This window comes from Podarcis cretensis, assembly GCF_951804945.1.
Source record: "Podarcis cretensis genome assembly, chromosome: 13".
In the NCBI taxonomy this organism is placed as follows: Eukaryota; Metazoa; Chordata; class Lepidosauria; order Squamata; family Lacertidae; genus Podarcis; species Podarcis cretensis.
This window is the reverse complement of record NC_137182.1, coordinates 43,871,496-43,897,055: the sequence shown is the minus strand read 5'-3', so window position 1 is coordinate 43,897,055 and position 25,560 is coordinate 43,871,496. Positions and strand designations below refer to the sequence as shown.

Here is a 25,560-nt window from a genome sequence, read left to right as displayed (position 1 = left end):
GCAGGTTCAGCTGTGCATCTTTTTTGTGGAGGGAGTTCCAAAACATTGTGCTGCTCTGATATTTTGTCCAGTATGTAATTCAACCATTCCTTGCGGAGGATCGGAGAAGATGGTGGCATCATTTATTTGATTAAAACTTTGGTTAGTTTTAAGTTCATCTGTTCTTTGGTGGAGATGAACATGCCTGACATATTGGATCCATGTGACCTCTGTCGTTGATGTTTCATTTAGGTTTGATTATGTATTGCACTTCACTCTAGGATTTCTAAGTGTAGAGTGGGCTTGAAATATGTTTTTACTATGCTGGGGCTAGGGTATCAAATATTTCTTTAGAGTGGCTACAATTGCATAGAAAGCTGCTTTCTACCAAGTGGAGACCACTGGTCCATGTAGAACAGTATTGTCTACACTGCCAGCAACGCCCATGTTTTTGATGGAGATACCAGGGATTGAACCCGGAACCTTCTGCATTTAAAGCATGAGTCACCAGTGAGCCAAAGCCCTTCCCCAGGTGCCTTACTGGAGAAGCAGAAGAGGGTATCACTTCCCCTTTCCTTGCAGTTTTGAAAATACCAGAAGCAGCAACAGGGCTGCCAACCATATCGTTGGCAGTCGCAATATCTCACTCCACAATAGATACATCCATACCACAGACTTAAACCATGGGGATTGTGGTCTTTTAAAGATAGAAGAGGTCTCTTTATGGAAAAATCTTAACCTCTCTTGATAAGCCTACAATGAGGAAAGTTCTTTAGTGTAACACAAAACAGTGGAAGTTAAAGTAGTGGTGCAGATGTGGCCAATATTCCATGGTGTGGGATTTTAACCTTTAGCTGTTTCTAACATTAGCTTGCACAAAGATTTCACGGGATCATAATCCTGAGCCTTGGATGTATTTTCACCGTGTTGTATGATAATATAATAAGAGCATTTATATATTCTTTCTTATTTTTATTATTTAGCTCCATCACATTCTCAGAAGTATTTCATTTAACAACAGTGCAGGAGAAAAGGTGCGCTTTGACGAAAATGGCAAATTAATTGCTTACTTTGACATTATAAACTGGCTCATGTTTCCAAATCAGTCCTTTCTTAGAGTCAAAGCTGGGAAGGTAGACTCTCTGGGTGCCCAAGAAAAATCGTTCACCATTCATGAGGATGCCATTGTATGGCCCAAACAATTTAACCAGGTGGGTTCTCTGCACTTTTCAGGGTTCGTTCCATCACCTGCCCCATGGTCAGGAAGAAGATAGTTACTCAAATGGTTGTTTCTCAGTATTCTGTAAATATAGTGAGCCTTGTTCAATCTGAACATTCATGTGCCACTTAATGTTCCTTCTCCACTTACAAGGAATCATTCATTCAGAGTGGTAGCAACAACACTCTAGAACACACTCCTGATTAATATTAGGGAGAATATTAATATCCTTCACTGTATTTATTTATTTTTTTGCTAAAACCCCTTTTCATTCATTAAGCATGTGATGACAGGGTAGGTAAGTACCAACATCTCTCCACATTGAACACTACTGCCAGCTGATTGAAGTGGGTGGCGCTGTGGTCTAAACCACTGAGCCTCTTGGGTGTGCAAATCAAAAGGTCAGCGGTTCAAATCTGTGCAACGGGGTGAGCTGCTGTTGTTCTGTCCCAGCTTCTGCCAACCTAGCAGTTCAAAAGCATTCCAGTGCAAGTAGATAAATAGCTACCACTGTGGCTGGAAGGTAAATGGTGTTCCCATGTGCTCTGGCTTCTTTCACGGTGTTCTGTTGCGCCAGAAGCAGTTTAGTCATGTGGTCAAAGCTGTCTGTGGATAAATGCCGACTCTCTTGGCCTGAAGCGAGATGAGCATTGCACCCCATAGTCACCTTGACTGGACTTAACCATCCAGGAGTCATTTACCTTTACCTTTTTACCTACACACACAGAGAGAGGGGGGGGAGTGGGAGAGAGAAGAGAGAAGAGAGAAGAGAGAGAACTAGAACTCACTACTTACACACATCACACATTTAACTTGTGGGTATTCAGCTTTATGTGCCTGGCAAAATAAATAAATAAATAAATAAATAAATAAATAAATAAATAAAAGGGGGTGGAAGTCGGGTGGGGGGGAGAGATTTTGGCCATCACACCCACCATTGAATCCAATGTGTCCTGATTATATGCAACTTTAGCTTTACAAACTATCCCTGGAATTTAAACCCCTAATAAGCTGAGTGTTGGCTGTAGAAGTATAAATGGAACAGGTGATGACACACTTCTTACAATGGACATTTACTTTTGTTTTGAATTTGATTAAAATAATTATTTTAAGTGTTTGTGTTGTGCAGTTGCTGTTTTGTGCTGTTAACCATTTTTTGACCTTTTACTGAAAGGTGGTAAATAAATTTATCAATAAAGAAATAATTTATGCCGGGCCTCAGTAATCTAATAAATAAAAAAATAATGTATTTATTTATGAGGTTATTGAGGCCCTACATATCTGAAGGCCTGCCTCTTTCCATAAGTCCTCTTTTGGGTATAAAGATAAGCAAAAGGTCCCTCTTGGTACTTCTGCCACCCTAAGAAACCTGGGGGATGGCATTCTGGGAATTGATGTTCTCTGTGACAGCTCCCAAAATATGTCCTCTTCCCCAAAGGGGCATGTCAAACATCCTCATTTTATAGCTACTATTGATTGGTGAAGATGCAATTGATGACAATTAATACCACCACTTTTGTTTGATGTATATTCCTTTGGTTTGTTTTAAAATGTGTTATAGATTTTAATGACTATTTATTATTTGATTTAATGACATATATATGGCTGTATTTATGTTGCTCACTGATTTGGTGGCCTTTGATCTAAAAAGTGTTTTATAAATAAACCATACCATAATGTAAGCCAAGGACTCAAGTCATGATGGAGGTTCTAAAAGTCCACTGCATTCACAATACTCTCTAATGTTCATGATATTACCTAAAACATTATGTTCTAATATTTATGGACAGACCTCGCCCATTTCTATATGTAATTATCATTGCGGTTCAGGTTATAGTAGGACCAAGAAGGAAGGGAAACCATTTTGTTGCTATGATTGCATTCCATGTCCAGAAGGAAAGATCTCTAACCAGAAAGGTAAGAAAAGTTTAAAAATGTTATATAGAGATGTATGTATGCTACCTATTTCAAACATGATTTTAACCCTCCCTAGGGTATACAAACGTTCAAGAAGGTCACTCTGGGCTGCTAATGAGTCTTGTATTTTCTTTAATCTGTATATGCTCTCAGCTCAGCTAAAGCCTTACCAAACACTGGTCTGCTTAAACCATGAGCTAGTACTTTCTTGTCAAAAACTTTCCTCTATTTACCTTCATCATGCACAGAGATTCACCCTTAAAATAAGCTGCAGTTCAGAAAGGGTAGAACCACCAATTTTAGTCTCATACCCTCCAACATTTCTCTAATCAAAATAGGGATGTCCTATTCCATAATAGTAATAACAATAACTTTACTATTTATACCCCATCCATCTGACTCGGTTGCCACTCTGTGCAGCTTCCAATATATATAAAACATAATATATAAAAAAACATAATAATATATAAAACATATATAAAACATAATAAAATATTAGACATTAAAAAAAATCTTCCCTATTTAGGGCTGCCTTCAAAAGGCTCGGGTGTCGGATAACTCCATACCCTTCAACATTACTCTGAAGTAAAAAGGGACATCCCACCATACCCTCCAACATTTTTCCTATGAAAATAGGGACATCCTAAGGAAAATTGGGACATTCAGAGATCAAATCAGAAACTGATACAGCTTCTGTAAAGTGGGGAAATCCCTGGAAAATACATACACTTGGAGGGTCGGTAGTCTGCTGAGATTTAATCGCATTCCACCAAAATATTGAAGTAGTTTATGAAGTGTGCAGCTATCTGCATTATTTCCACAAATATGAAGTGGGATATAAAACAAAAAAGCCTTTCCCCTTGCCACCACTAGACTCTAAAAGTCTTCAGTAAACATGTTTTTGTTTTATTTTCAGACATGGATGACTGTTTTCAATGTCCGGAAGATCAGTACCCAAACATTGGCCAGGATATATGTCTTCCAAAATATATTAGCTTCCTGTCTTATGATGAACCTCTGGGAATCAGTTTGGTCACTTTTGCTCTTTTATTGATTTTCATTAGAGATTTTGTGCTTAGGATCTTCATCAAGCACAAAGACACTCCCATAGTCAAAGCCAACAATCGGACCCTCACCTATGTTCTCCTCCTAGCCCTCATTCTCTCCTTCCTTTGTCCTTTACTATTCATTGGCCAGCCCACAAAAATAACCTGCCTCCTTCGACAAACTGCTTTTGCAGTGATCTTCTCAGTAGCTGTGTCTTGCATCTTAGCAAAAACAACTGTAGTGGTTCTAGCTTTCATGGCTACCAAGCCAAGCTCCAGAATGAGGAGATGGGTGGGGGAAAATCTGGCCATCTCCATTGTTCTTTTCAGTTTCCTCATTCAAGTGATGATTTGTAGTGCCTGGCTGATAGTTGCTCCCCCACTCCCTGATTTAGACAAGCACTCAGTGACTAAAGTAATTGTACTGGAATGTAACGAAGGATCAGTCACCATGTTCTACTGTGTCCTAGGCTTCATGGGAATGCTGGCTATGGTCAGTTTCACTGTGGCTTTCCTAGCTAGGAAGTTACCAGACAGTTTTAATGAAGCCAAGTTTATCACTTTCAGCATGTTGGTCTTTTGCAGTGTGTGGCTGTCCTTTGTTCCAACCTACCTGAGTACCAAGGGAAAGTACATGGTGGCTGTGGAGATCTTTTCTATTTTGGCCTCTAGTTTTGGATTACTGGGCTGCATCTTCTTCCCCAAATGTTATATTGTTTTGGTGAGGCCAGAGTTTAACCAGCAGGGGACAGCTTATTATAAGAAAGAATTAAAGCGTGAACAAGTCTATTTCACAAAACTGTTCCCCAAAGCCAACAGAGGAGCCCATGTAAGCTCTTCTCCCTGGACTTTCCCCTGACAAAGTACTCTGATTAAGGGAAGCAGTGGTTCATGTATCTAGACTCATAGAGCTGGGAGGGACCCTAATTCCAAGATGCTGACAACACATTTTAGAAACTCCATGGGTTACAAGGTCTTCTTTAATGAGGTTCTAACTTCTAACTTGATCAATACACCACTGATCCCTTTTTAACTAATGAAAGGGAAATTAAAATTACATTTCTGAATATGTGACAAAAACATTTTTTTCAGCAATTCCAGAGGGATTCCTTAGCATTGAATGATTAACTACATATGATGATTAACAGGGCTATAATTTGAGCTTCTGTTTCTCAAAAACCCCTGTGGACTTACAGGTACAGTGGCCACTGGCAAACCTAATGCAACGTATACTAAAATTAATTAGAATTAAACAGACTTGTGATCCACAATTCACATTTTAGATACTCCCAGATTGTGTCTTCTCAAGAAAGTAAACTACCATTTAAATGAGACCATATTTATCTTGGAGAAGATAAAACGTTTTTTCCTGCGTAGAACAAACAGTTGCCTTTGTATTGAGAATGGCGGTTTTAGTGGTCTTGCTGCTGGAACTGTTTTCTTACAAAGTATGTCAGGCTCACCTAGCAAAATGCAAGCTCCAAGGTCCACACCGTCCACTTCACACGTATCATCAGCCAGGAGAGTTCCTCATTGGTGGCATTGTTTACCATGGTGGCTTCCTTTCCTCTGCAGCAACATTCACTGAGGAACCCCCACCAGCGCTGCCTGAAGAGCTTGTGTAAGAACTAAGCCACTCATTTATTACAGTACAGGAATGATCAAACCTAGAGTTGCAGTCTCAGAATAATGACTGAGGCTGCAAACCTCTACCCATTGACCTAGGGATAAGCACTTTTTATTTCAGTGGGACATATGCTGATGTAAAAATACGTCGGAATGTCTTCTGAAGAGAATACTCTCTAAGTTCCCATTTCTCAATAGGGAAATGAATATAATTGTATTGAAATGTATATATATTTATTTAGAGAATAGTCTAGAAGCTCCCATTTCTCGATAGGGAAATGGATACAACTGTATTGAAATGTATATATATTTGTATGTCTGGGATATCCCTTTTGAACAGCCTTGGTTTTGATAGACTTGGTTTGAACACACGTGTTAGTAAGAATGAATTTAAAAAAGCAGCAACACCTGTACTGAACCTGAATGCTCATATCGTTTCATTTTCTGACTCAGGCTAAAGTTTGTTTCACATTGAAGGTATATATTATGTAGAATAGAATTCTGTGAATTACAACCACCGTCACTTCCTCATGAATAAGAAAGGGGTCTAACAGGAGAGAGCTCAGAAACTTTGTAAATGTCAGGGAAAGTCCTAGATGTGTCAGAGAAAGAGCTCAGGGGTTCCACGTTTCCTATGGGCACCACATTAGCAACCCCTGGTCTAGATATCATTGGCCTTAAGTTTGGAGAACTGGGACAAAATGAGCAAAATGAATTTCAATAGGGGCAAATGTCAGTTTCTGCACTTAGGCAGGAAATACCAGCTGCACAAATCTAAAATGGGGAACACCTGGCATGCCAGTATAACATGTGAAAAGGATCAAAGATAACATGTGAAAAGGATCAAGGAGTATGCATCAACAGAAGTATAGTGCCCCAATCAAAAGAAATCATAGAGCAGCTCTCTTTTGCCTTGCTCAGACCTCACCTGGCGGATTGTGTTCAGTTGTGATAGCCATTTTCAAGTATCTCAAGGGCTGTCACCAAGAAGATAGAGCAAGCTTGTTTTCTCTTGCTCCAGAGGGTAGAACCCAACCGAATGTATTCAAGTTGCAAGAAAAGAGATTCTGTGCAAACATCAAGAAAAACTAGCTTGTTATAAGAACTGTTCAGCAATACACTGGACTGGGAGTTAACTCCACTGAACTCGATATGATTAACTACTGTGTTGATATGTAAAAGGATATATCAGTTCCTTATGATACTGTTTGCAACTCTCATTCTAGGGTGGTGCCTAAGGTTTACCAGCACATCGTGTCCTTGGCATTTGCAGTCAAGGAGATCAACGAAGACCCTCACATCCTACCCAATATCACCTTGGGCTTCCACTTATATGACAGCTATTCCAATGCAAGGAGCACATATCTTGCCACACTGGTACTTTTATCCATGGAAGAGAAATTTGTTCCTAATTATATATGTGATGTTGAAAATAATCTGGCAGGGGTCATTGGGGGACTTGATTCTGAAATCTCCTTTTATGTGGCAACAGTTTTGGATATCTATAAGATTCCACAGGTAGGACACCTATGTACAATACCTCTATCAGCTTACATAAAGAAAGAGGCTGAATTCACAGCAACATTTCAGGGTGAGGAGAAAATGGGGGGGGCAGAACCATGTACACCACCTTCAGATCATTGAAAAATAAAGGAGATACAGAGTTAAAATAAAATAAAGTAACCTAAATAAGAATGGCTGCAATACCAGAAAAAAAGTATGCCACACCCCCAATCTCTAACACACACCTCAAGGACATCCCAAAGGCCAATGAGGGGAGAATGGGTTTCTTCATCACCAGCCATAACTCCATATGTTAATGTTTAGGGGGAAAGGGCTTTCAAATTAAACATACTCTGGAGGTATGAAAATTGCAGATATAATCCAGTTATGCAGGAGAATAGTAATAGTACTGAGCAGCTGGCTCCAATGTGAAATAAATGTTCATATGATGTCTAAGAAGTTTAAAAAGAGGAGGCAGAAATGGCAGTTCTGCTTTGTGCTGGGATATGTGCATTGTGAAGATGACAGAAGCGACACAAAAGAAATGTTGCAATTCCGACCCAAGTTGCAATTCTGACGTGGCTGCAGTAAATAATATCTAAAGCAGTGCTAGGCAATCCTCTCTTTAGGGTATGGTGTGTCCCTTCAATAAGTTTTATCCTTCGTAAAGCATGAATAAGCTTTTAAAAAATAAAGATAAAATAGGAACATTGTTCCTCTCTGCTCAACAGAACAACTGCTTAACAAGCAGGAATTGGAGAAGATTCCAGTGTCATTTGTATAAATGAGAGAGGGCATGCAACCCCTGGTGAGTGACAAAGGGCATGTCTGACTAACAGGATTCACCACAAAATGTATATTAATAGTTTGAAAGAACAATGCAAATATTACAGTGTCTCATCTCTTCCTCCATTCCCTCTTTAGCTCATTTATGGATCTGCTCCAGTGATGAATGATAAAAGCCCAGGGCTTCCCTTCTACCAGATGGCAGCCCCAGAAGCCCTTCAGTATGAGGGAATTCTCTCTTTGCTTCTGCATTTCAGGTGGACGTGGATTGGAGTCATTGCAACGGACAATGAAAATGGAGAAAGATTTGTGCAAACCATTTCCCAAATGTTTACCAAAAGTGGTGTCTGCTTTGCATTCCTAGGAAGGATCCCCAATTTTAGTTTTATTTCTGAAGTTGATGACATGCTACATCAGGGGGCAATAATAAGCCAGAAAATTTTTAGTAGCAAAGCTAACGTAGTGGTTGCCTCTGGAGAATCTTATTCCATGGCAACTTTTAGATGGCTTCCATACATTTCAGAACATGATGACATAAAAAATAATGTAAAAAGTAAAGTATGGATAATAACAGCCCAGGTTGAGTTCGCTTCATTTGTCTTTCAAAGGTACTGGGATTCGGGAATATTCAGTGGCGCTATAGCCTTTGAAATTCACTTTAGAAACCCACCAGGATTTTATCAGTATGTTCTGCACAGAAACCCTTCCAGCACAAATGGGGACGGTTTTATCAGGGACTTCTGGCAACAGACCTTTGAATGTGTATTCCCAGATATGACTGCAGACAAGGTGGAGGGGAATATTTGCACCGGAGAAGAGAAGCTGGAGAGCCTTCCTGGATCCCTTTTTGAAATGAGCATGACAGGCCACAGTTATAGCATCCATAGTGCTGTCTACGCCATGGCCCATGCCTTACATGCCATGTCCACATCCAGACACAGGCACAGAGGAATGGTGTACAGAGGGAGAGGGAAGAATCCGAATCAAGAGTTTTGGCAGGTAAAGGCTGAACATCCTCAACTGGCAAAACCCAAAATTTATAATTCTGCAGACAGAGTTGGTGATATTGTGCTGCTTGCAATTGGCAGTAGACCCTATAGGGAAGTGAAATGATGGTTGTGTCCTTCTTTAAGCAGGCACTGCCCTGTGTTTGAGCATAAAGCATTTGTATGAAAGAAGCTTTGCAGCTTAATGAGATCCCATGCCATTCATAGATAGGAAGCTGTGGTAACGGTTGAGAGAGATTTTCAGCATCCCCTCTATCCCATGTCAAACAAATCCTTCATTAGAGCTGGTGGTAGCACACCACTGCAGTGTCTTATGTGATGTTCAGGGAGAGGAATGGAGGGAGAGGGGGGGAACCTCACTACCTACACCTATTTAACTTGTGGACACTCTGAGAAGGATTGTAAGGAAGACTGAGAGAGATGCCTGTGTGTGAAAGAAAATTGGTTGACTCTCTCCATGCTTGGACCTGAATCCACTGACAGTTGACTGAATCACCCCCACCATTTCCTGTAGGTTCTTCCAACAGGAAAAAAAAATTCTCCGCCCTGCATTAGACTGCAGTCTTTTCCAAACAATTGTCTTTTCTGCTTTCAATCTAGCTCCATCACTTTCTGAGAAGTAAATCGTTTAACAATACAGCAGGAGATGTGGTCTTCATCAACCAGAATGGAGTGGCAGCATCTAGCTTGGATATTGTCAATTGGATTATATTCGCCAACCAAAGTTTGCACCGAGTGAGAGTTGGGAGGATAGATCCACAGGCTCCTCCAAACCAATCATTACTCCTTGATGAAGATGCCATCACATGGCACAGTTGGTTTAACCAGGTAGAGTTGCATTGTTTGCTAATTCAAAAGAGAGTCAGTTTTGAATAAGCAATCATTATCCACCAGCATGTTTTCTCACTCTTTTCTGAGCTGCTGTTGAGGAGTGGTGTATGACCAAAGCATCCAGGTACCAGATTAAGAGCCGAAAGCTTACTGCTAGAAGCCACACAAGGAATAAAGGCAAATATTTTATTGAGGGGGTTACAAAACAGAAGAACCATTTTACTACAAAATACAGTTAAGCAAGTCTAGCAGTGTGAACAGACTTTAGGAGGATCCTAGTTCAGATGAAAATAAGAAAAGCTAGGTTTTCTCACCCTAATCCCAACCATTCACAGACCCCACTACAAGCTAGGTAAAGGTAAAGGTACCCCTGCCTGTACGGGCCAGTCTTGACAGACTCTGGGGTTGTGCGCCCATCTCACTTAAGAGGCCAGGGGCCAGCGCTGTCCGGAGACACTTCCGGGTCACGTGGCCAGCGTGACATCGCTGCTCTGGCCAGAGCCAGAGCCAGAGCCAGAGCCAGAGCCAGAGCCAGAGCCAGAGCCAGAGCCGCACACGGAAACGCCGTTTACCTTCCCGCTGGTAAGCGGTCCCTATTTATCTACTTGCACCCGGAGGTGCTTTCGAACTGCTAGGTTGGCAGGCGCTGGGACCGAGCAGCGGGAGCGCACCCCGCCGCAGGGATTCGAACCGCCGACCTTTCGAGCGGCAAGCCCTAGGCGCTGAGGCTTTAACCCACAGCGCCACCTGCGTCCCCACTACAAGCTACATCCAAGCAAATGTGGTTTTTGCATCACACAATTCATCATCTGAATGTGGGTCATTAGGTCCAGGTCAAATTTTTCTATGAAAAGGCCTGGAGACAGGAGGGAAGGTTTTCTATCAGTCAAATAGAGCCTCTGGGTTCATTTCCTCATCACAAGAGGGTATACATGCTCAGAGACCATGAAGCTATCATCTTCACAATCATTTTCACCTTCAAGCAACCTTACATCAAAAAGTGCACACAAGTGGTAAGTTGGACTCATTAAATGGATTAATCCCCCCCCCCTTGCAGGACTTCAACCAGAATCCTAAGTATAAAATAAAACTACTGTAAAATAAACCAAAGAAATTGGGATTGCTTTACACTTATTAAATACTGATTTCTGACTGAGTGAAAAATGATGTATGAATTTATAAGCCCCAGGACATTGTCTTTCCTGCTAGAAAGTTGGGGAAAGTATGCATAATAATACCAGAGGAAGAAACTGAGAACAGACAGCAGCAGGTGCAGGAGAACACACATCTTCTCAGGGTGCCAGTGGAAGAGGTGGAAGGAGGAGAAGTGGTGGAGAATGAGAGAGTGAGGAAGTGACATGAGAGCAAAAGTTGTGAAGAGCAAGAAGACAGAGCATTAGAAAGGGATCGGTCTTTTAAAAAAGAGTTATCTCAAAATATGTATTCAAAAGCATAATTTTTTCTTAACATGCTCAGAATTGTGCCAAGGAGTGCCTTAGGGCTTTGGTAGCTTCCTCCCAATTCATGTATTTGTCCAGAATATTTTTGTATTGGAGTTCACGAAGATTGTGTTCCTCAAAAATTAAAAACAACACCAACTATAATACCACCCCCGATCTTAGTGGGGTTTTCCAGCCACTCTGGGTAGCATTTTCGGAACTCTTTTCCAGGCAGCATCTGATGGGTCCAAGAATAGATGTACTCACCGTCACCAAAATCAGTTCTAGAGCTGTCTACCAAGTGGACAAGATACTCAAAAGTAACAATTATAACAAAATTAACAGGGAAACTAGAATAACTTCAAAGTGTACCTTAATGGACAAAGCAATCTTTGCAGAACAGATGGGGCACCGCACATCCTAGAGCAATATAGAGGGAATATAACATAATTTCAAACATTACTACTAATAATAAGAAAAGAAGCAATGGCTCTTCGTATAGCCATTACACATTACTGAAAGGCTGTGTCAGTTTAGTAACATAGGGAAAGGCCCAAGAACATAAAAGGTTCCAAACTCATTAGTCTCTTGATGAACCTTCTGCTGTTTCATTTATGGATTAGATTCAGCCTCTTTCTGTCTGTACTGAGAGATGTCTTCCAGGATCCAGCAAGAAAGTGAAGGAGGGACAGCCCCCTTGCTGCTACGATTGCATCCCATGTCCAGAGGGGAAGATTGCAAACCAGGATGGTAAGCGAAATAAATAGTTAAATAGATTCAGACTCAGTACTAAGGATGGATGACTTAATTTTCAAAAGAGGAGATGATCTACTGTGTGTGAGATCCTGCTTCTTTGTGATCATTGCCCTTCAGATAGTCTAAATATGCTAATCAAATGAGAATGACAATGCATTGAAAGTAGTTGAATGGTATGTGGTTCAAATCAAATCTAGCAGGGGCTTTTCATTCCTTTTGACTTACACAGGCTGCACCCAGGCTAGTGTAATGAAATGTTCCAAAATCATGAGGAGGAATGGCCCTGGCTCTGCAATTTACAGACCAATATCTCTGAACCGATTAAATGCAACAAAGACTCTCCTCCCTGAAAGAGAGGGGAGTGGTTGTGGATGGGAGCCCGAGCACCGCTCCTAGCAGGGGGCGTTGCCCCCTGCCTCCAGCTCACCTGGCTGGCACTCACGCCCCCCCCGGTGGCTGTCCAACCAGGTGCCATGGGGGGGCGTGTCTAGCAGCCTTTATGCTGCAGTGCCAGCCTCCCCCCCGGCCTCATTTCTCTTTGTCGTCCTGGGCGAGTCACCCACCCTCCACTCCCTTTGAGTTAGGGCTTAGGTCATTGGCCTTGCTATGGACCTTAGGTTGGTCGCCCCGGTTGCCCGGGGGGCCTGGTAGGAGTTTTTCCATTTGGCATTAGGCTTTTTGGTTTTTTCACCTACCTCGTAGCAATCGTCACAACTTTTTGGTGGTATTGGTGGGTAGGTTAGGCATTGGAATAATGTGTTGTGGTGTGTCGAAGTGCTAGGTGTGGCCATCGCCTATGCCTTCAATTTCTAGGGGTATTCCGTTAATGGAATCTAGCGGTCGTGTATTCCGTCCGAAGCCTGCTTGGCGGGAGGCCATGGCACGACCCTCGGTGACATCAGGGTGAGCCTATAGTTGGATTAGCATCAACAGGTGATGAACCCCTGGTGAATAAACCCACTTGTTTCGCGATCCAATGCCTAAGCCAATACCTTTTCATTGCTGTAATCAATAAAGTTGTGGCCTTTTCTAGCCCATTAACCTTATATCACGTGTCCCTGTGTCTTCATTTAACTTCGCGGGGGTCGGGTCCTTGAACCACAATACCATGTTACGGAGCATCAGACAGTATTAAACTTGTGTTTGAATGTGAACAGAGCTCTTTTCTTCTCAGACAGATAGTCAACATTTCAGGAAGCTAACGTGATATGAACTAAAGGTCATTTCCTTATTTTTTTCCAGATATGAATGACTGTCATAAATGCCCAGACAAAGAATATCCAAGCAAGAACCAGGATGCATGTCTACCCAAGGATATCAGCTTCTTGTCTTATGAAGAACCTTTGGGCATCAGTTTAGCCTGTTTCTCTCTGTCCCTTTCCTTGATCACAGCTCTGGTCCTAGGTACATTTATAAAACACCATGACACACCCATTGTCATTGCAAACAACCGAAACCTCACCTACACTCTTCTCATTTCTCTCCTGCTCTGCTTCCTTTGTGCATTGCTCTTCATTGGCCGACCTGAGAAGGTGACATGCCTCCTCCGACAAACAGCTTTTGGCATTATCTTCTCAACTGCTGTTTCTTGTGTCCTGGCAAAAACCTTCACGGTGGTTTTGGCCTTCATGGCTACAAAACCAGAATCCAGGATGAGGAAATGGGTGAGGAAAGGACTAGGCCACTCCATTCTCCTTTCCTGCTCCATAGTCCAAGTAGGCATATGTACTGTGTGGCTGGCAACCTCTCCCCCATACCCAGATTTGGACATGCACTCTGTGATGGAAGAAATCATACTAGAATGTAATGAGGGGAGTGTGGCCATGTTTTACTGTGTCCTCATCTACATGAGCTGCCTGGCAACTGTGAGTTTTGTTATGGCTTTCCTTGCCAGGAAGTTACCAGACAGTTTCAATGAAGCCAAGTTTATCACTTTTAGCATGTTGGTCTTCTGCAGTGTTTGGCTGTCCTTTATTCCCTCCTACCTGAGCACCAAGGGAAAATATATGGTGGCTGTGGAGATCTTCTCCATATTAGCCTCCGGTGGTGGGTTGCTGGGCTGCATCTTTTCCCCCAAATGTTACATAATCATTCTTAGGCCTGAGCTGAACAATAGAGAACAGCTAATAAGGAAGAAAAATTAAAGAAATAATAACTGTCCTTTGCTGTATCTTGTGCTTTTTTCTTTGTGTGCAGTAGAATTTTTGCAAACATGTGTTCAGCTGCTGCCTTACATAATTTTTCCTAGATGTTTTTTCTAGATTTTCCTTGTGGTGATTGATGTTAGGCAATGATAGATATTGACTATTGAATTCACTATGGAAAAAAGAGTGAACAGCGGATTAACCCCTGATGCTCTGAAAAAGCAATTTTCTGAGTTGGGGAACCAGGAAGCTGTCAGCTCCCAGGAATCCTGAAAGAGTTAAGAGAAAGTTAAGAGTAGAAGAACCATCATCCTGCCTCATTTTCGGATATATTGAATAATTCCTCAATGTTCAAAAAGTCACATTGTTTCCTGATTTTGAAGTGGATGTTAAAATGCTGAAGACAAATGTACAGAATTCAAGTGACACTGTCATAATGTCTATTTTGTCTCTTCCTTTCTTAATGTGGGTTAAGGATTCCAGTTATAGGGAAGTTCACCACATAAATATGATGTACACTCAATAATTCATATAATTTCCATATGACAGCATCAACCCATTCCTTCAATGCAGAGAAATAATTATGAAATTAAAGCTCCACAACTTATGTTTGGTTTGTATAAAAACTACTTTATCACTTACTAACAGATATATCCCATTTCCATATGTAATGATCACTGCAGTTCAGGTTATAGCTCCCGTTGCTCTGTCCCAGCTTCTGCCAACCTAGCAGTTCAAAAGCATTCCAGTGCAAGTAGATAAATAGCTACCACTGTGGCTGAAAGTTTTGGATTACTTCTAGTTTTGGATTACTGGGCTGCATTCCCCCCCCCCAATGTTATATCATTTTGGGGAGGCCAGAGTTAAACAGCAGGGGACAGCTTATCATAAGAAAGAATTAAAGCATGAACAAGTATATTTGACATAACTGTTCCCCAAATCCAATAGAGCATCCCATGTAGTTCTTCTCCCTGGACTTTCCCCTGACAAAGTATTGTGATACCATCAAGGAACACAGACAGCTCTGTGGGCATGAACCATAGCAGAGCCATCCATCCAAGTTCATTCTTCTCTGAATTTGATGTTCTTTCCCCCTCATACTAAAGTTTAAAAAGGAACACATCTGTACAAATATTTTAAATTATGAATTAAAAGCTAAGGGTTGCATTTCAGACTACTAAAGATATTGTTGTAAAATTCATCATATTTTACAAGTGATTTAAAAACCATGGAAGCATAGTTCCAAGTAACTACTATGTGTAGGGTTGCAGTCATGCCACATGGCTGGTGCGAATCCAGGTCTCCTCAGCCAAATTCCAAGATCCTGACTACACCATACTACATTCTGGGATCTCCATTGTTTACTAGGTCTTCTATTATGAACTTCTAACTTCTAACTTCACCAATACACCACTGGCCCCTTATTATCTAATGAAAGGAAATTAAAAATAACAGTCCTGAATATGTGACAAACACATTTCCTTCAGCAGTTCCACAGGGAATCCCTAGCTCAGAATACCTACATTCCTCCTTGGTTATTAACAGAGCTATAATTAAATCTGCTGCTCCTCAGAAAAAATCGCTCTGGATTTTCACTGGCAACTAGCAACATAACACAAAGGATACAGCAACTTAACCAGAATTACTTAAATAGTGTCTGGGATACACCCAGATTGCATCCTCTTAGGAAACTTAACTACCATTCAAATGAGACAATTTTTATCTTGGAGAAGCTGATTATACTATTGCCAGAGAAATCATGGTTTCTGTGTAGAAGAAACAGTTGCCCTTGCATGGATGGTGGTTTTAGTGGTCTTGCTGCTGAAACTGATTTCTTACAATGCATGTCAGGCTCACATAGGAAAATGCAGGCTTCAAAGTCCACACCGTCCACTTCAAATGTATCATCAGCCAGGAGAGTTCCTCATTGGTGGCATTGTTTCCCATGGTGGCTTCCTCTCCTCTGCAGCAACATTGACTGAGGAACCCCCACCAGCGCTGCCTGAAGAGCTTGTGTAAGAACTAAGCCACTCATTTATTACAGCACAGGAATGATCAAACCTAGAGTTGCAGCCTCAGCATAATGGCTGAGGCTTCAAACTTCTACCCATTTACCTAGGGATAAGCACTTTTTATTTCAGTGGGACATATGCTGATGTAAAAATACATCGGAATGTCTTCTGAATTAAGAGAATACTCTCTAAGTTCCCATTTCTCAACAGGGAAATGAATATACGGTAATTGCATTGAAATGTATATATATTTATTAGCCCTTTTGAACAACCGATTTCGATAGACTTTATCTGAGCAGGAGTGTTAGTTAATTTTTTTTTTACAGAAGCTGAATGCTCTTATTGTTTCATTTCCTGATCTTAGGCTAAAGTTTGTTTCACAATGACGGCATATACAGTGGTACCTCGGGTTAAGTACTTAATTCGTTCTGGAGTTCCATTCTTAACCTGAAACTGTTCTTAACCTGAAGCACCACTTTAGGTAATGGGGCCTCCTGTTGCCGCCGTGCCGCCAGAGCACGATTACTGTTCTCATCCTGAAGCAAAATTCTTAACCCGATGTACTATTTCTGGGTTAGCGGAGTCTGTGACCTGAAGCGTATGTTTCCTGAAGCTTATGTTACCTGAGGTACCACTGTAATATGAAGTAGAGAATTGTGTGAATTACAACCACCATCTCTGCATCATGAATAAGGAAGTGGTCATTGCAGGAGAGAGAATTCAGGAGAGAATTTCAGTAGGGACAAATGTCAGGTTCTGCACTTAGGCAGGAAATACCAGCTGTACAAATATAAGATGGGGAACACCTGGTTTGCCAGTGCTATGTGTGAAAAGTCTACATCAACAGAAGCATAAAAAGGTAAAGGTAAAGGTACCCCTGCCCGTACGGGCCAGTCTTGACAGACTCTGGGGTTGTGCGCCCATCTCACTTAAGAGGCCAGGGGCCAGCACTGTCCGGAGACACTTCCGGGTCACGTGGCCAGCGTGACATCGCTGCTCTGGCGAGCCAGAGCCGCACACGGAAACGCCGTTTACCTTCCCGCTGGTAAGCGGTCCCTATTTATCTACTTGCACCCGGAGGTGCTTTCGAACTGCTTTCGAACAGAAGCATAGTACCCCAATAAAAAAAAAAACATGGAAGAGATCTCTTCTGCACTGCGCAGAACACACCTGATATATTGTGTTCAGTTGTGTTCAGCACAATTTAAGAAGGATACTGACAAGCTACAAAATGTGCAGAAGAGGTTGACACATATGATCAAGGGTCTGGAAGCCAAACATTATGAGGAAAAGTTGAGGGGGTTTGGTATGTTTAGCTATGAAATAGGAGACTGAGGGGATATAGCATAACCATTTTCAAATATCTCAAGGGCTGTCACCAGGAATTTGGAGCAAGTTTTTTTTCTCTTACTCCAGAGGGTAGTACGCGAACCAATGGATTCAAGTTGCAAGAAAGGAGATTCTGTGTAAACATGAGGAAGAACTTGCTGATTATAAGACCTGTTCAGCAGTGGAATGGACAGGGAGTTAACTCCACTGAACTCAATAGGATTAACTATTGTAATTCATATCTGTTCCTTCTGATACTGTTTGCAAATCTCATTCTAGGGTGGTGCCTAAGCTTTACCAGCACATCGTGGCCTTGGCATTTGCAGTCAAGGAGATCAATGAAGACTCTCAAATCTTACCCAATATCACCTTGGGTTTTCACTTGTATGACAGCTATAACAATGCAAAGAGCACATATTTTGCGACACTGCTGCTTTTATCCAGGGTGGAGAAATTTGTTCCAAACTATATATGTGATGTTGAAAATAATCTGGTTGGGGTCATTGGGGGACTTGATTCTGTAATCTCCTTTTATGTGGCAACAGTTTTGGATATCTATAAGATTCCACAGGTAAGACACCCATGTACGATACCTCTCTAAGCTTGCATAGAGAATGAGGCTGAATTCACAGAACCAGTTCAGAGTGTATCACCAGTTCAGGACGAGGATGAAATTAGGGGCAGAACCATGCACACCACCCTCACCAGCCATTTTTGGATTTGCAGCATTTCTTGCTTAACGAGAAGGGTATCTGAACTGAGTTGCAGGGGAAGCAGGGGAATTGGTAATAGGATAAAAATTCACAAGTATTTCCGAGTACAATAATTATTTGCCTTCACAACACCACACCCAATATGTCAATATTTAGGGGGAAAGAAATCAAACACACTCTGGAGTTATGGCAAATTGCAGATACTGTCCAGTTGTGCAGGAGAACAGCAATAGTATTGAGCAGCTGGTTCCAAAGTGAAATAAATGTTCATAGATGAAGTCTAAGAAGTCTTGAAAAAGAAAAGACAGAAATGGCAGTTCTGCTGTGTGTTGGGGTATGTGCTTTGTGAAGACAAAAGACACTCCAGAGAAGAAATGTGCATCTGACCCAAGTTGCAATTCTGATATGGTTGCAGTAAATAATGTCTAACACAGTGTTAGGTAATCCTTTGTTTAGGACATCTTGTGTCCCTCCACTCAGTTTAACCATGACAGATTGGGATTTTTTTTTTTTTAAAGAATATAATAGGGAAAATGCCCCTCTCTGGTCAACAGAACAAATGTTTAACAAACAGGAATGAGAGATGACCTCAATTTTGAGCCCATCTGCATGTGTGTCTTTTGTATAAATGAGAAAGGGCATGCAACCCCTGGTGGGTGGCAAAGGGCATGTCTGACTGACAGGATTCACCACATAATAATGTATATGAATACAGTGGTACCTCAGGTTAAGAACTTAATTCGTTCCGGAGGTCCATTCTTAACCTGAAACTGTTCTTAACCTGAAGCACCACTTTAGCTAATGGGGCCTCCCGCTGCTGAAGCACAATTTCTGTTCTCATCCTGAAGCAAAGTTCTTAACCTGAGGTACTATTTCTGGGTTAGCACAGTCTGTAACCTGAAGCGTCTCTAACCTGAAGCGTCTGTAACCCGAGGTACCACTGTAGTTTGAAAGAACTCTGCAAATATTACTTTGTCTCTTCTCTTCCTCCATTTACTTTTTAGCTCATTTATGGATCTGCTCCAGTGATGAATGATAAAAGCCCAGGGCTTCCCTTCTACCAGATGGCAGCCTCAGAAGCCCTTCAGTATGAGGGAATTCTCTCTTTGCTTCTGCATTTCAGGTGGACGTGGATTGGAGTCATTGCAACAGACAATGACAATGGAGAAAGATTTGTGCAAACCATTTCCCCAATGTTTACCAAGAGTGGTGTCTGCTTTGAATTCATAGAAAGAATCCCCAATTTTAGTTTTCTTTCTGAATTTACTGACATGCTACGACAGGGTGCAACAATAAGTCAGAAAATTTTTATCAGCAAAGCTAATGTAGTGGTTGCCTCTGGGGAATCTTACTCCATGGCAACTTTTATGGTGCTTTCATACATATCAAAGCATGATGACGAGACAAAGAATGTAAAAAGTAAAGTATGGATAACAACAGCCCAGGTTGAGTTTGCTTCATTTGTCTTTCAAAGGTACTGGGATTTGGGAATATTCAGTGGCGCTATAGCCTTTGAAGTTCACTTTAGAAACCCACCAGGCTTTCATCAGTATGTTGTGCACAGAAACCCTTCCAGCACATATGAGGACGGTTTTATCAGGGAATTCTGGCAACAGGCCTTTGAATGTGTATTCCCAGAAAACACTGCAGACAAGGCAGAGGGGAATATTTGCACCGGAGAAGAGAAGCTGGAGAACCTTCCCGGATCCCTTTTTGAAATGAGCATGACAGGCCACAGTTACAGCATCCACAGTGCTGTCTATGCCATGGCCCATGCTTTACATGCCATGTTCACATCCAGACTCAGACACAGAGGAATTGCATATGGAGGGAGAAGGAAGAATCCGAATCAACCATTTTGGCAGGTAAAGGCTGAACATCCTCAACTGGCAAAGCCCTGCTACTTTCTGTCACTTTTTGGGTTCCCAAAATCCTATCAGCTTGCTCTTTCCTCTCAGAGTTCAAGCATTTGCACTAGTGTACGTGGAAGAAGAACCCAGAATGGAATTTATAATTCTGCAGACAGAATAGGAGGTGGCACTGATATGATGGTATCCTAGATGATTTCCCCATATATTTTTCTGCTTGCAAATGGCTGTAGAATCTATAGGGAAGGGAAATGATGGTTGTGTCCTTCTTTGAGCAGTTATTGCCCCATGCTTGAGGGGAAAGCATTTGTTATGATGGAAGCTTTGCAACCCAATGAGATCCCATGCCATTCATAGATTGGAAGCAGTGGTAATGGTTGAAAGAGATGTTCAGCACTTCCTCTATCCAATATCAACCAAATCCTTCCTTAGAGCTGGTGGTCACAAACCACTGCCGTGTCTTCTGAGGTGCTCAGGGAGGGAAGGACGGAGAGAGAGAGAGAGAGAGAGAGAGAGAGAGAGAGAGAGAGAGAAGGAGAGATTGCTGCTTAAACATTTTTAAATTTTGGACAATCAGAGAAAGAATGATTGTAAGGAAGATTGAGAGAGATGCATGTGTGTGAAAGAAAATTGGTTGACTCTCTCCATGCTTGGACCTGAATCCACTGACAGTTGACTGAATCAACCCCACCATTTCCTGTAGGTTCTTCCAACAGGAAAAAAAAATGCTCCTCCCTGCATTAGACTGCAGTCTTTTCCAAACCCCTTTCTTTTCTGCTTTCAATCTAGCTCCATCACTTTCTGAGAAGCATGTCATTTAACAATACTGCAGGAGATGTGGTCTTCATCAACCAGAATGGAGAGGCAGCATCAAGCTTGGATATTGTGAATTGGATCATATTCGCCAACCAAAGTTTGCACCGAGTGAGAGTTGGGAGGATAGATCCACTAGCTCCTCCAGACCAATCATTCCTCCTTGATGAAGATGCTATCACATGGCACAGCTGGTTTAACCAGGTAGGGTTGCATTGTTACCTAATTCAAAAGAGATTCAGTATTGAATAAGCAATCATTATCAACCTGCAGGTCTACTCACTGTTTTTTGAGCCACAAGTTGAGGAGTGGTTTATGACCAAAGCAATGAGGTACCAGATTAAGAGCCAAAATCTTACAGCTAGAAGACACACATGGATTAAAGGCAAATATTTTATTAAGGAGGTTACAAAACAGAAGAACCTTTTTACTACAAAATACAGTTAAGCAAGGCTAACAGTGTAAATATGCCTTAGGGGATCCTAATTCAAATTGAAATACAGTGGTATCTTGGGTTACAGACGCTTCAGGTTACAGACTTTGCTAACCCAGAAATAGTACCTTAGGTTAAGAACTTTGCTTCAGAATGAGAACAGAAATCGTGCAGCAGCGGCGCGACAGCAGTGGGAGGCCCCATTAGCTAAAGTGGTGCTTCAGGTTAAGAACAGTTTTGGGTTAAGAACGGACCTCCAGAACGACTAAGTTCTTAACCCGAGGTACCACTGTAACAAAAAATAGATTATCTCACCCTTATCCCAACCATTCACAGATCCGACTACAAGAGCATCCATGCAAATGTGGTTTTTGCATCTCACAATTCATCATCTGAATGTGGGTCAATAGGTCAAATACCAGTTTTTCTTTGAAAGGGCGTGGATATAGTAGGGAAGGTTTTCTTCCAGTCAAATGGAGCCTCTGGGTACATTTCCCCAGCACAAGAGGGTATACATGCTCAGAGACCATGAAGCTACAACGTGGATTTGGAACACTTTCCCAGGAAGCAACTGATGGGTCCAAGAATAGATGTACCTACTGGCACCAAAATCAGTTCTAGAGCTGTCTACCAAGTGGACAAAATACTTAAAAGCAACAATTATAACAAAATAAACAGGGAAACTAGAGTAACTTCAAAGTGTACTTTAATGGACAGAAAAATATTTGCTTAACAGATGGGGCACTGCACATCCTACAGCAATATAGAGGGAACATCACATAATCTCAAACATTAATATTAATAATAAGAAAAGACGAAATGGCTCTTTGTATAATCATTACATATTACTGAAATGCTGTGTCAGCTTAGTAACATAGAGAAAGGACCAAGAACATAAAGGGTTCCAAATTTATTAGTTTCTTGATGAACCTTCTGCTGTTTCATTTATGGAATAGAGTCAACCTCTTTCTGCCTGTACTGAGAGATGTCTTCCAGGATTCAGCAAGAAAGTGAAGGAGGGACAGCCCCCTTGCTGCTACGATTGCATCCCATGTGCTGAGGGGAAGATTGCAAACCAGGATGGTAAGAGAAATAAATAGTTAAATAGATCCAGACTCAATACTAAGCATTGAAAGGTGCTGTAAGGATGGATGACTTAATTTTCAAAAGAGGAGATGATTTACTGTGTGTGAGATCCTGCATTTTTGTGATCATAGCCCTTCAAATAGTCTAAATATGCTAATCAAATGATAATGACAATGCATTGAAAGTAGTTGGATGGTATGTGGTTCAAATCATATCTAGCAGGGGCTTTTCATTCCTTTTGACTTACACAGGCTACACCCAGGCTAGTGTAATGATACATTCTAAAATCATGAGGAGGAATGGCCCTGGCTCTGCAATTTACAGACCAATATCTCTGAACCGATTAAATGCAACAATACCATGTTACGGAGCATCAGACAGTATTAAACTTGTGTTTGAATGTGAACAGAGCTCTTTTCTTCTCAGACAGATAGTCAACATTTCAGGAAGCTGACGTGATATGAACTAATGGTCACTCCCTTATTTTTTTCCAGATATGAATGACTGTCATAAATGCCCAGACAAAGAATATCCAAGCAAGAACCAGGATGCATGTCTACCCAAGGATATCAGCTTCTTGTCTTATGAAGAACCTTTGGGCATCAGTTTAGCCTGTTTCTCTCTTTCCCTTTCCTTGATCACAGCTCTGGTACTAGGTACATTTATAAAACACCATGACACACCCATTGTCATTGCAAACAACCGAAACCTCACCTACGCTCTCCTCATCTCTCTCCTGCTCTGCTTCCTTTGTGCTTTGTTCTTCATTGGCCGACCTGAGAAGGTGAAGTGCCTCCTCCGACAAACAGCTTTTGGTATCATATTCTCAACCGCTGTCTCTTGTGTCCTGGCAAAAACCATCACGGTGGTTTTGGCCTTCATGGCTACAAAACCAGAATCCAGGATGAGGAAATGGGTGGGGAAAGGACTAGGCCACTCCATTCTCCTTTCCTGCTCCATAGTCCAAGTAGGCATATGTACTGTGTGGCTGGCAACCTCTCCCCCATACCCAGATGTGGACATGCACTCTGTGATGGAAGAAATCATACTAGAATGTAATGAGGGGAGTGTGGCCATGTTTTACTGTGTCCTCATCTATATGAGTTGCCTGGCAACTGTGAGTTTTGTTGTGGCTTTCCTCGCCAGGAAATTACCGGACAGTTTCAACGAAGCCAAGTTTATCACTTTTAGCATGTTGGTCTTCTGCAGTGTTTGGCTGTCCTTTATTCCCTCCTACCTGAGCACCAAGGGAAAATATATGGTAGCTGTGGAGATCTTCTCCATCTTAGCCTCTGGTGGTGGGCTGCTGGGCTGCATCTTTTCCCCCAAATGTTATATAATCACTCTGAGGCCTGCGCTGAACAATAGGGAACAGCTAATAAGGAAGAAAAATTAAAGAAATAATAACTGTCCTTTGCTGTATCTTGTGATTTTTTTCTTTGTGAGCAGTAGAATATTTGCAAACACGTGTTCAGCAGCTGCCTTATATGGTTTTTTCTAGACGTGTTGATTGTTGATAGCCATTCATAAATATAGAACATTGCATTCACGCTGGAGAAAAGTGTGAGCTGGGGATTAACCTCTGATGCTCTGAAAAAGCTGCCTTAATGCTGTATTGTTTTTAACACTTGATTGGAAGCAGCTCAGAGTGGCTGGGGAAACTCAGCCAGAAGGGTGAGGTTTAAATAATAAATTATTATTATTATTATTATTATTATTATTATTATTGGGAGACCAAGAAGCTGTCAGGTCACAGGAATCCTGACAAAGTTAAGCGACATGACTGGAAGAATCAACTTTTCACCCCCAAAACACATAAAAACCCCGAGGGCATGGGGTTTGCCAAAGCCTCCCTTTTGTAATTATCTCTGAGGTGGCTATAATTTATGACTGAGATAAGTTTTTATCTTTGCTGGTGGAAATTTACATTCTGTGATTGAGCTGCTTTCTGGCTTTTAATAGAAGGGAAGAGAAGTCGATCATGAATGGGCTGAAGTCAGAATAAAATGTATGCGCTAATTAAAAATGTTTTAAACAGGCTTCCGGTTCCAGATGTCTTGATGGAGCCAGCTCCCACGATAATGGGCGATGATTGGCAAAGATGAAACAAGGATGATTGAGAGCAATTAACCTTGCAAACTCTCTCCCAGGATAGGGAAAATGGGCTGCATTCGCAGATCATCTGGGTACCTGGCTCATGCTCCAGCATGGAATGTGGGAGGCAGGGAGGCACTGAGTGCAAAAGGTATCCCTTTCTTGTTGGTATCCCTCCTATGACACCATTAAGGAGCAGAGGTTCTTCTGTTCATTAGAAATTATTTTGTTACATAAATGACTCAGCAAACCCACCAAGAATACAAAAACTTTTTTATGTAGCAAGTGAAGATGAGGGGAAACGGGAATACAGATATGGATTACAATTCCAAACGGAACTAAATAAAATAAAATGGAATAATTTTTAAAGGGCTTGGAATTCATAACAACTGGGTTGAGTCAACTTTCACTTTATCTCTGGCTGAGTGGAGAAAAATTGGAGCTTAAGGACTTGCCAAGGCTTTGCCAGGTTGCCAGATCACTCTTCTGTGGGTAATAATAGCTATGGGTTTTTTTTGCTGGACGGAGAAGGGAGAACCTGGAGATGTGCCAGGGCTTTGGCAGGGAGGCTACTCCTTTTTCTAGACTGAAAAGAGATGGCAAAGAGCAGTGACAGAGCTTTGCTACTACATCCAGAGGTGTTGAAAAAAGAAGAGATTTCTTTAGAACGACATCGAGACAACAATGCCACAAGGCATGATGGGGATCAGGAATAACCAAGATAAACATAAGATTTGGCAAGGACAAAGGGGAATAATTTGGTTAAAATAAATACCACACACAGGAAGAATAAAGGAGAGCTTCACTTGCAGATTCAAATTATTAAATGTGTCAACACAAATTGAAGTTAAAAAGATTGTAGTTTTGGATAAGTGATTATTATTAAGATTGGATTGTAATGAATAACAGTTTGGAAGCAGAATTAAAGGGAATTGTTAAGCCATGAAATCTAGAACGAG

At 41.5% G+C, this 25,560-nt stretch overlaps 2 protein-coding genes and 1 long non-coding RNA gene across 3 annotated transcripts; 2 read left to right on the top strand and 1 right to left on the bottom strand.

The window, feature by feature from the left end:
- The first annotated feature begins 968 nt into the window (after nt 1-968).
- On the top strand, nt 969-14,510 carry LOC307201974 (vomeronasal type-2 receptor 26-like). Its single transcript, XM_079951561.1, has 6 exons — nt 969-1,190; nt 2,989-3,115; nt 8,215-9,075; nt 9,684-9,911; nt 11,977-12,103; nt 13,352-14,510. The coding sequence occupies exons 1-6, from the start codon at nt 1,153-1,155 to the stop codon at nt 14,251-14,253; spliced, it is 2,283 nt and encodes a 760-aa protein (XP_079807687.1). The 5' UTR covers nt 969-1,152; the 3' UTR covers nt 14,254-14,510.
- A 4,801-nt stretch (nt 14,511-19,311) lies between these two features.
- LOC307202065 (vomeronasal type-2 receptor 26-like) lies at nt 19,312-24,176 on the top strand. The gene is made up of 4 exons (XM_079951694.1): nt 19,312-20,172; nt 20,965-21,192; nt 22,378-22,504; nt 23,002-24,176. Exons 1-4 carry the CDS (start codon nt 19,336-19,338, stop codon nt 23,901-23,903), a joined length of 2,094 nt encoding a protein of 697 aa, XP_079807820.1. The 5' UTR covers nt 19,312-19,335; the 3' UTR covers nt 23,904-24,176.
- Nucleotides 22,111-23,343, bottom strand: LOC307202087. The gene is made up of 2 exons (XR_013832817.1): nt 23,222-23,343; nt 22,111-22,477 (listed from the first exon to the last, which is right to left on the bottom strand). It is a non-coding gene; the product is annotated as an uncharacterized lncRNA (long non-coding RNA).
- Nucleotides 24,177-25,560: the final 1,384 nt, after the last annotated feature.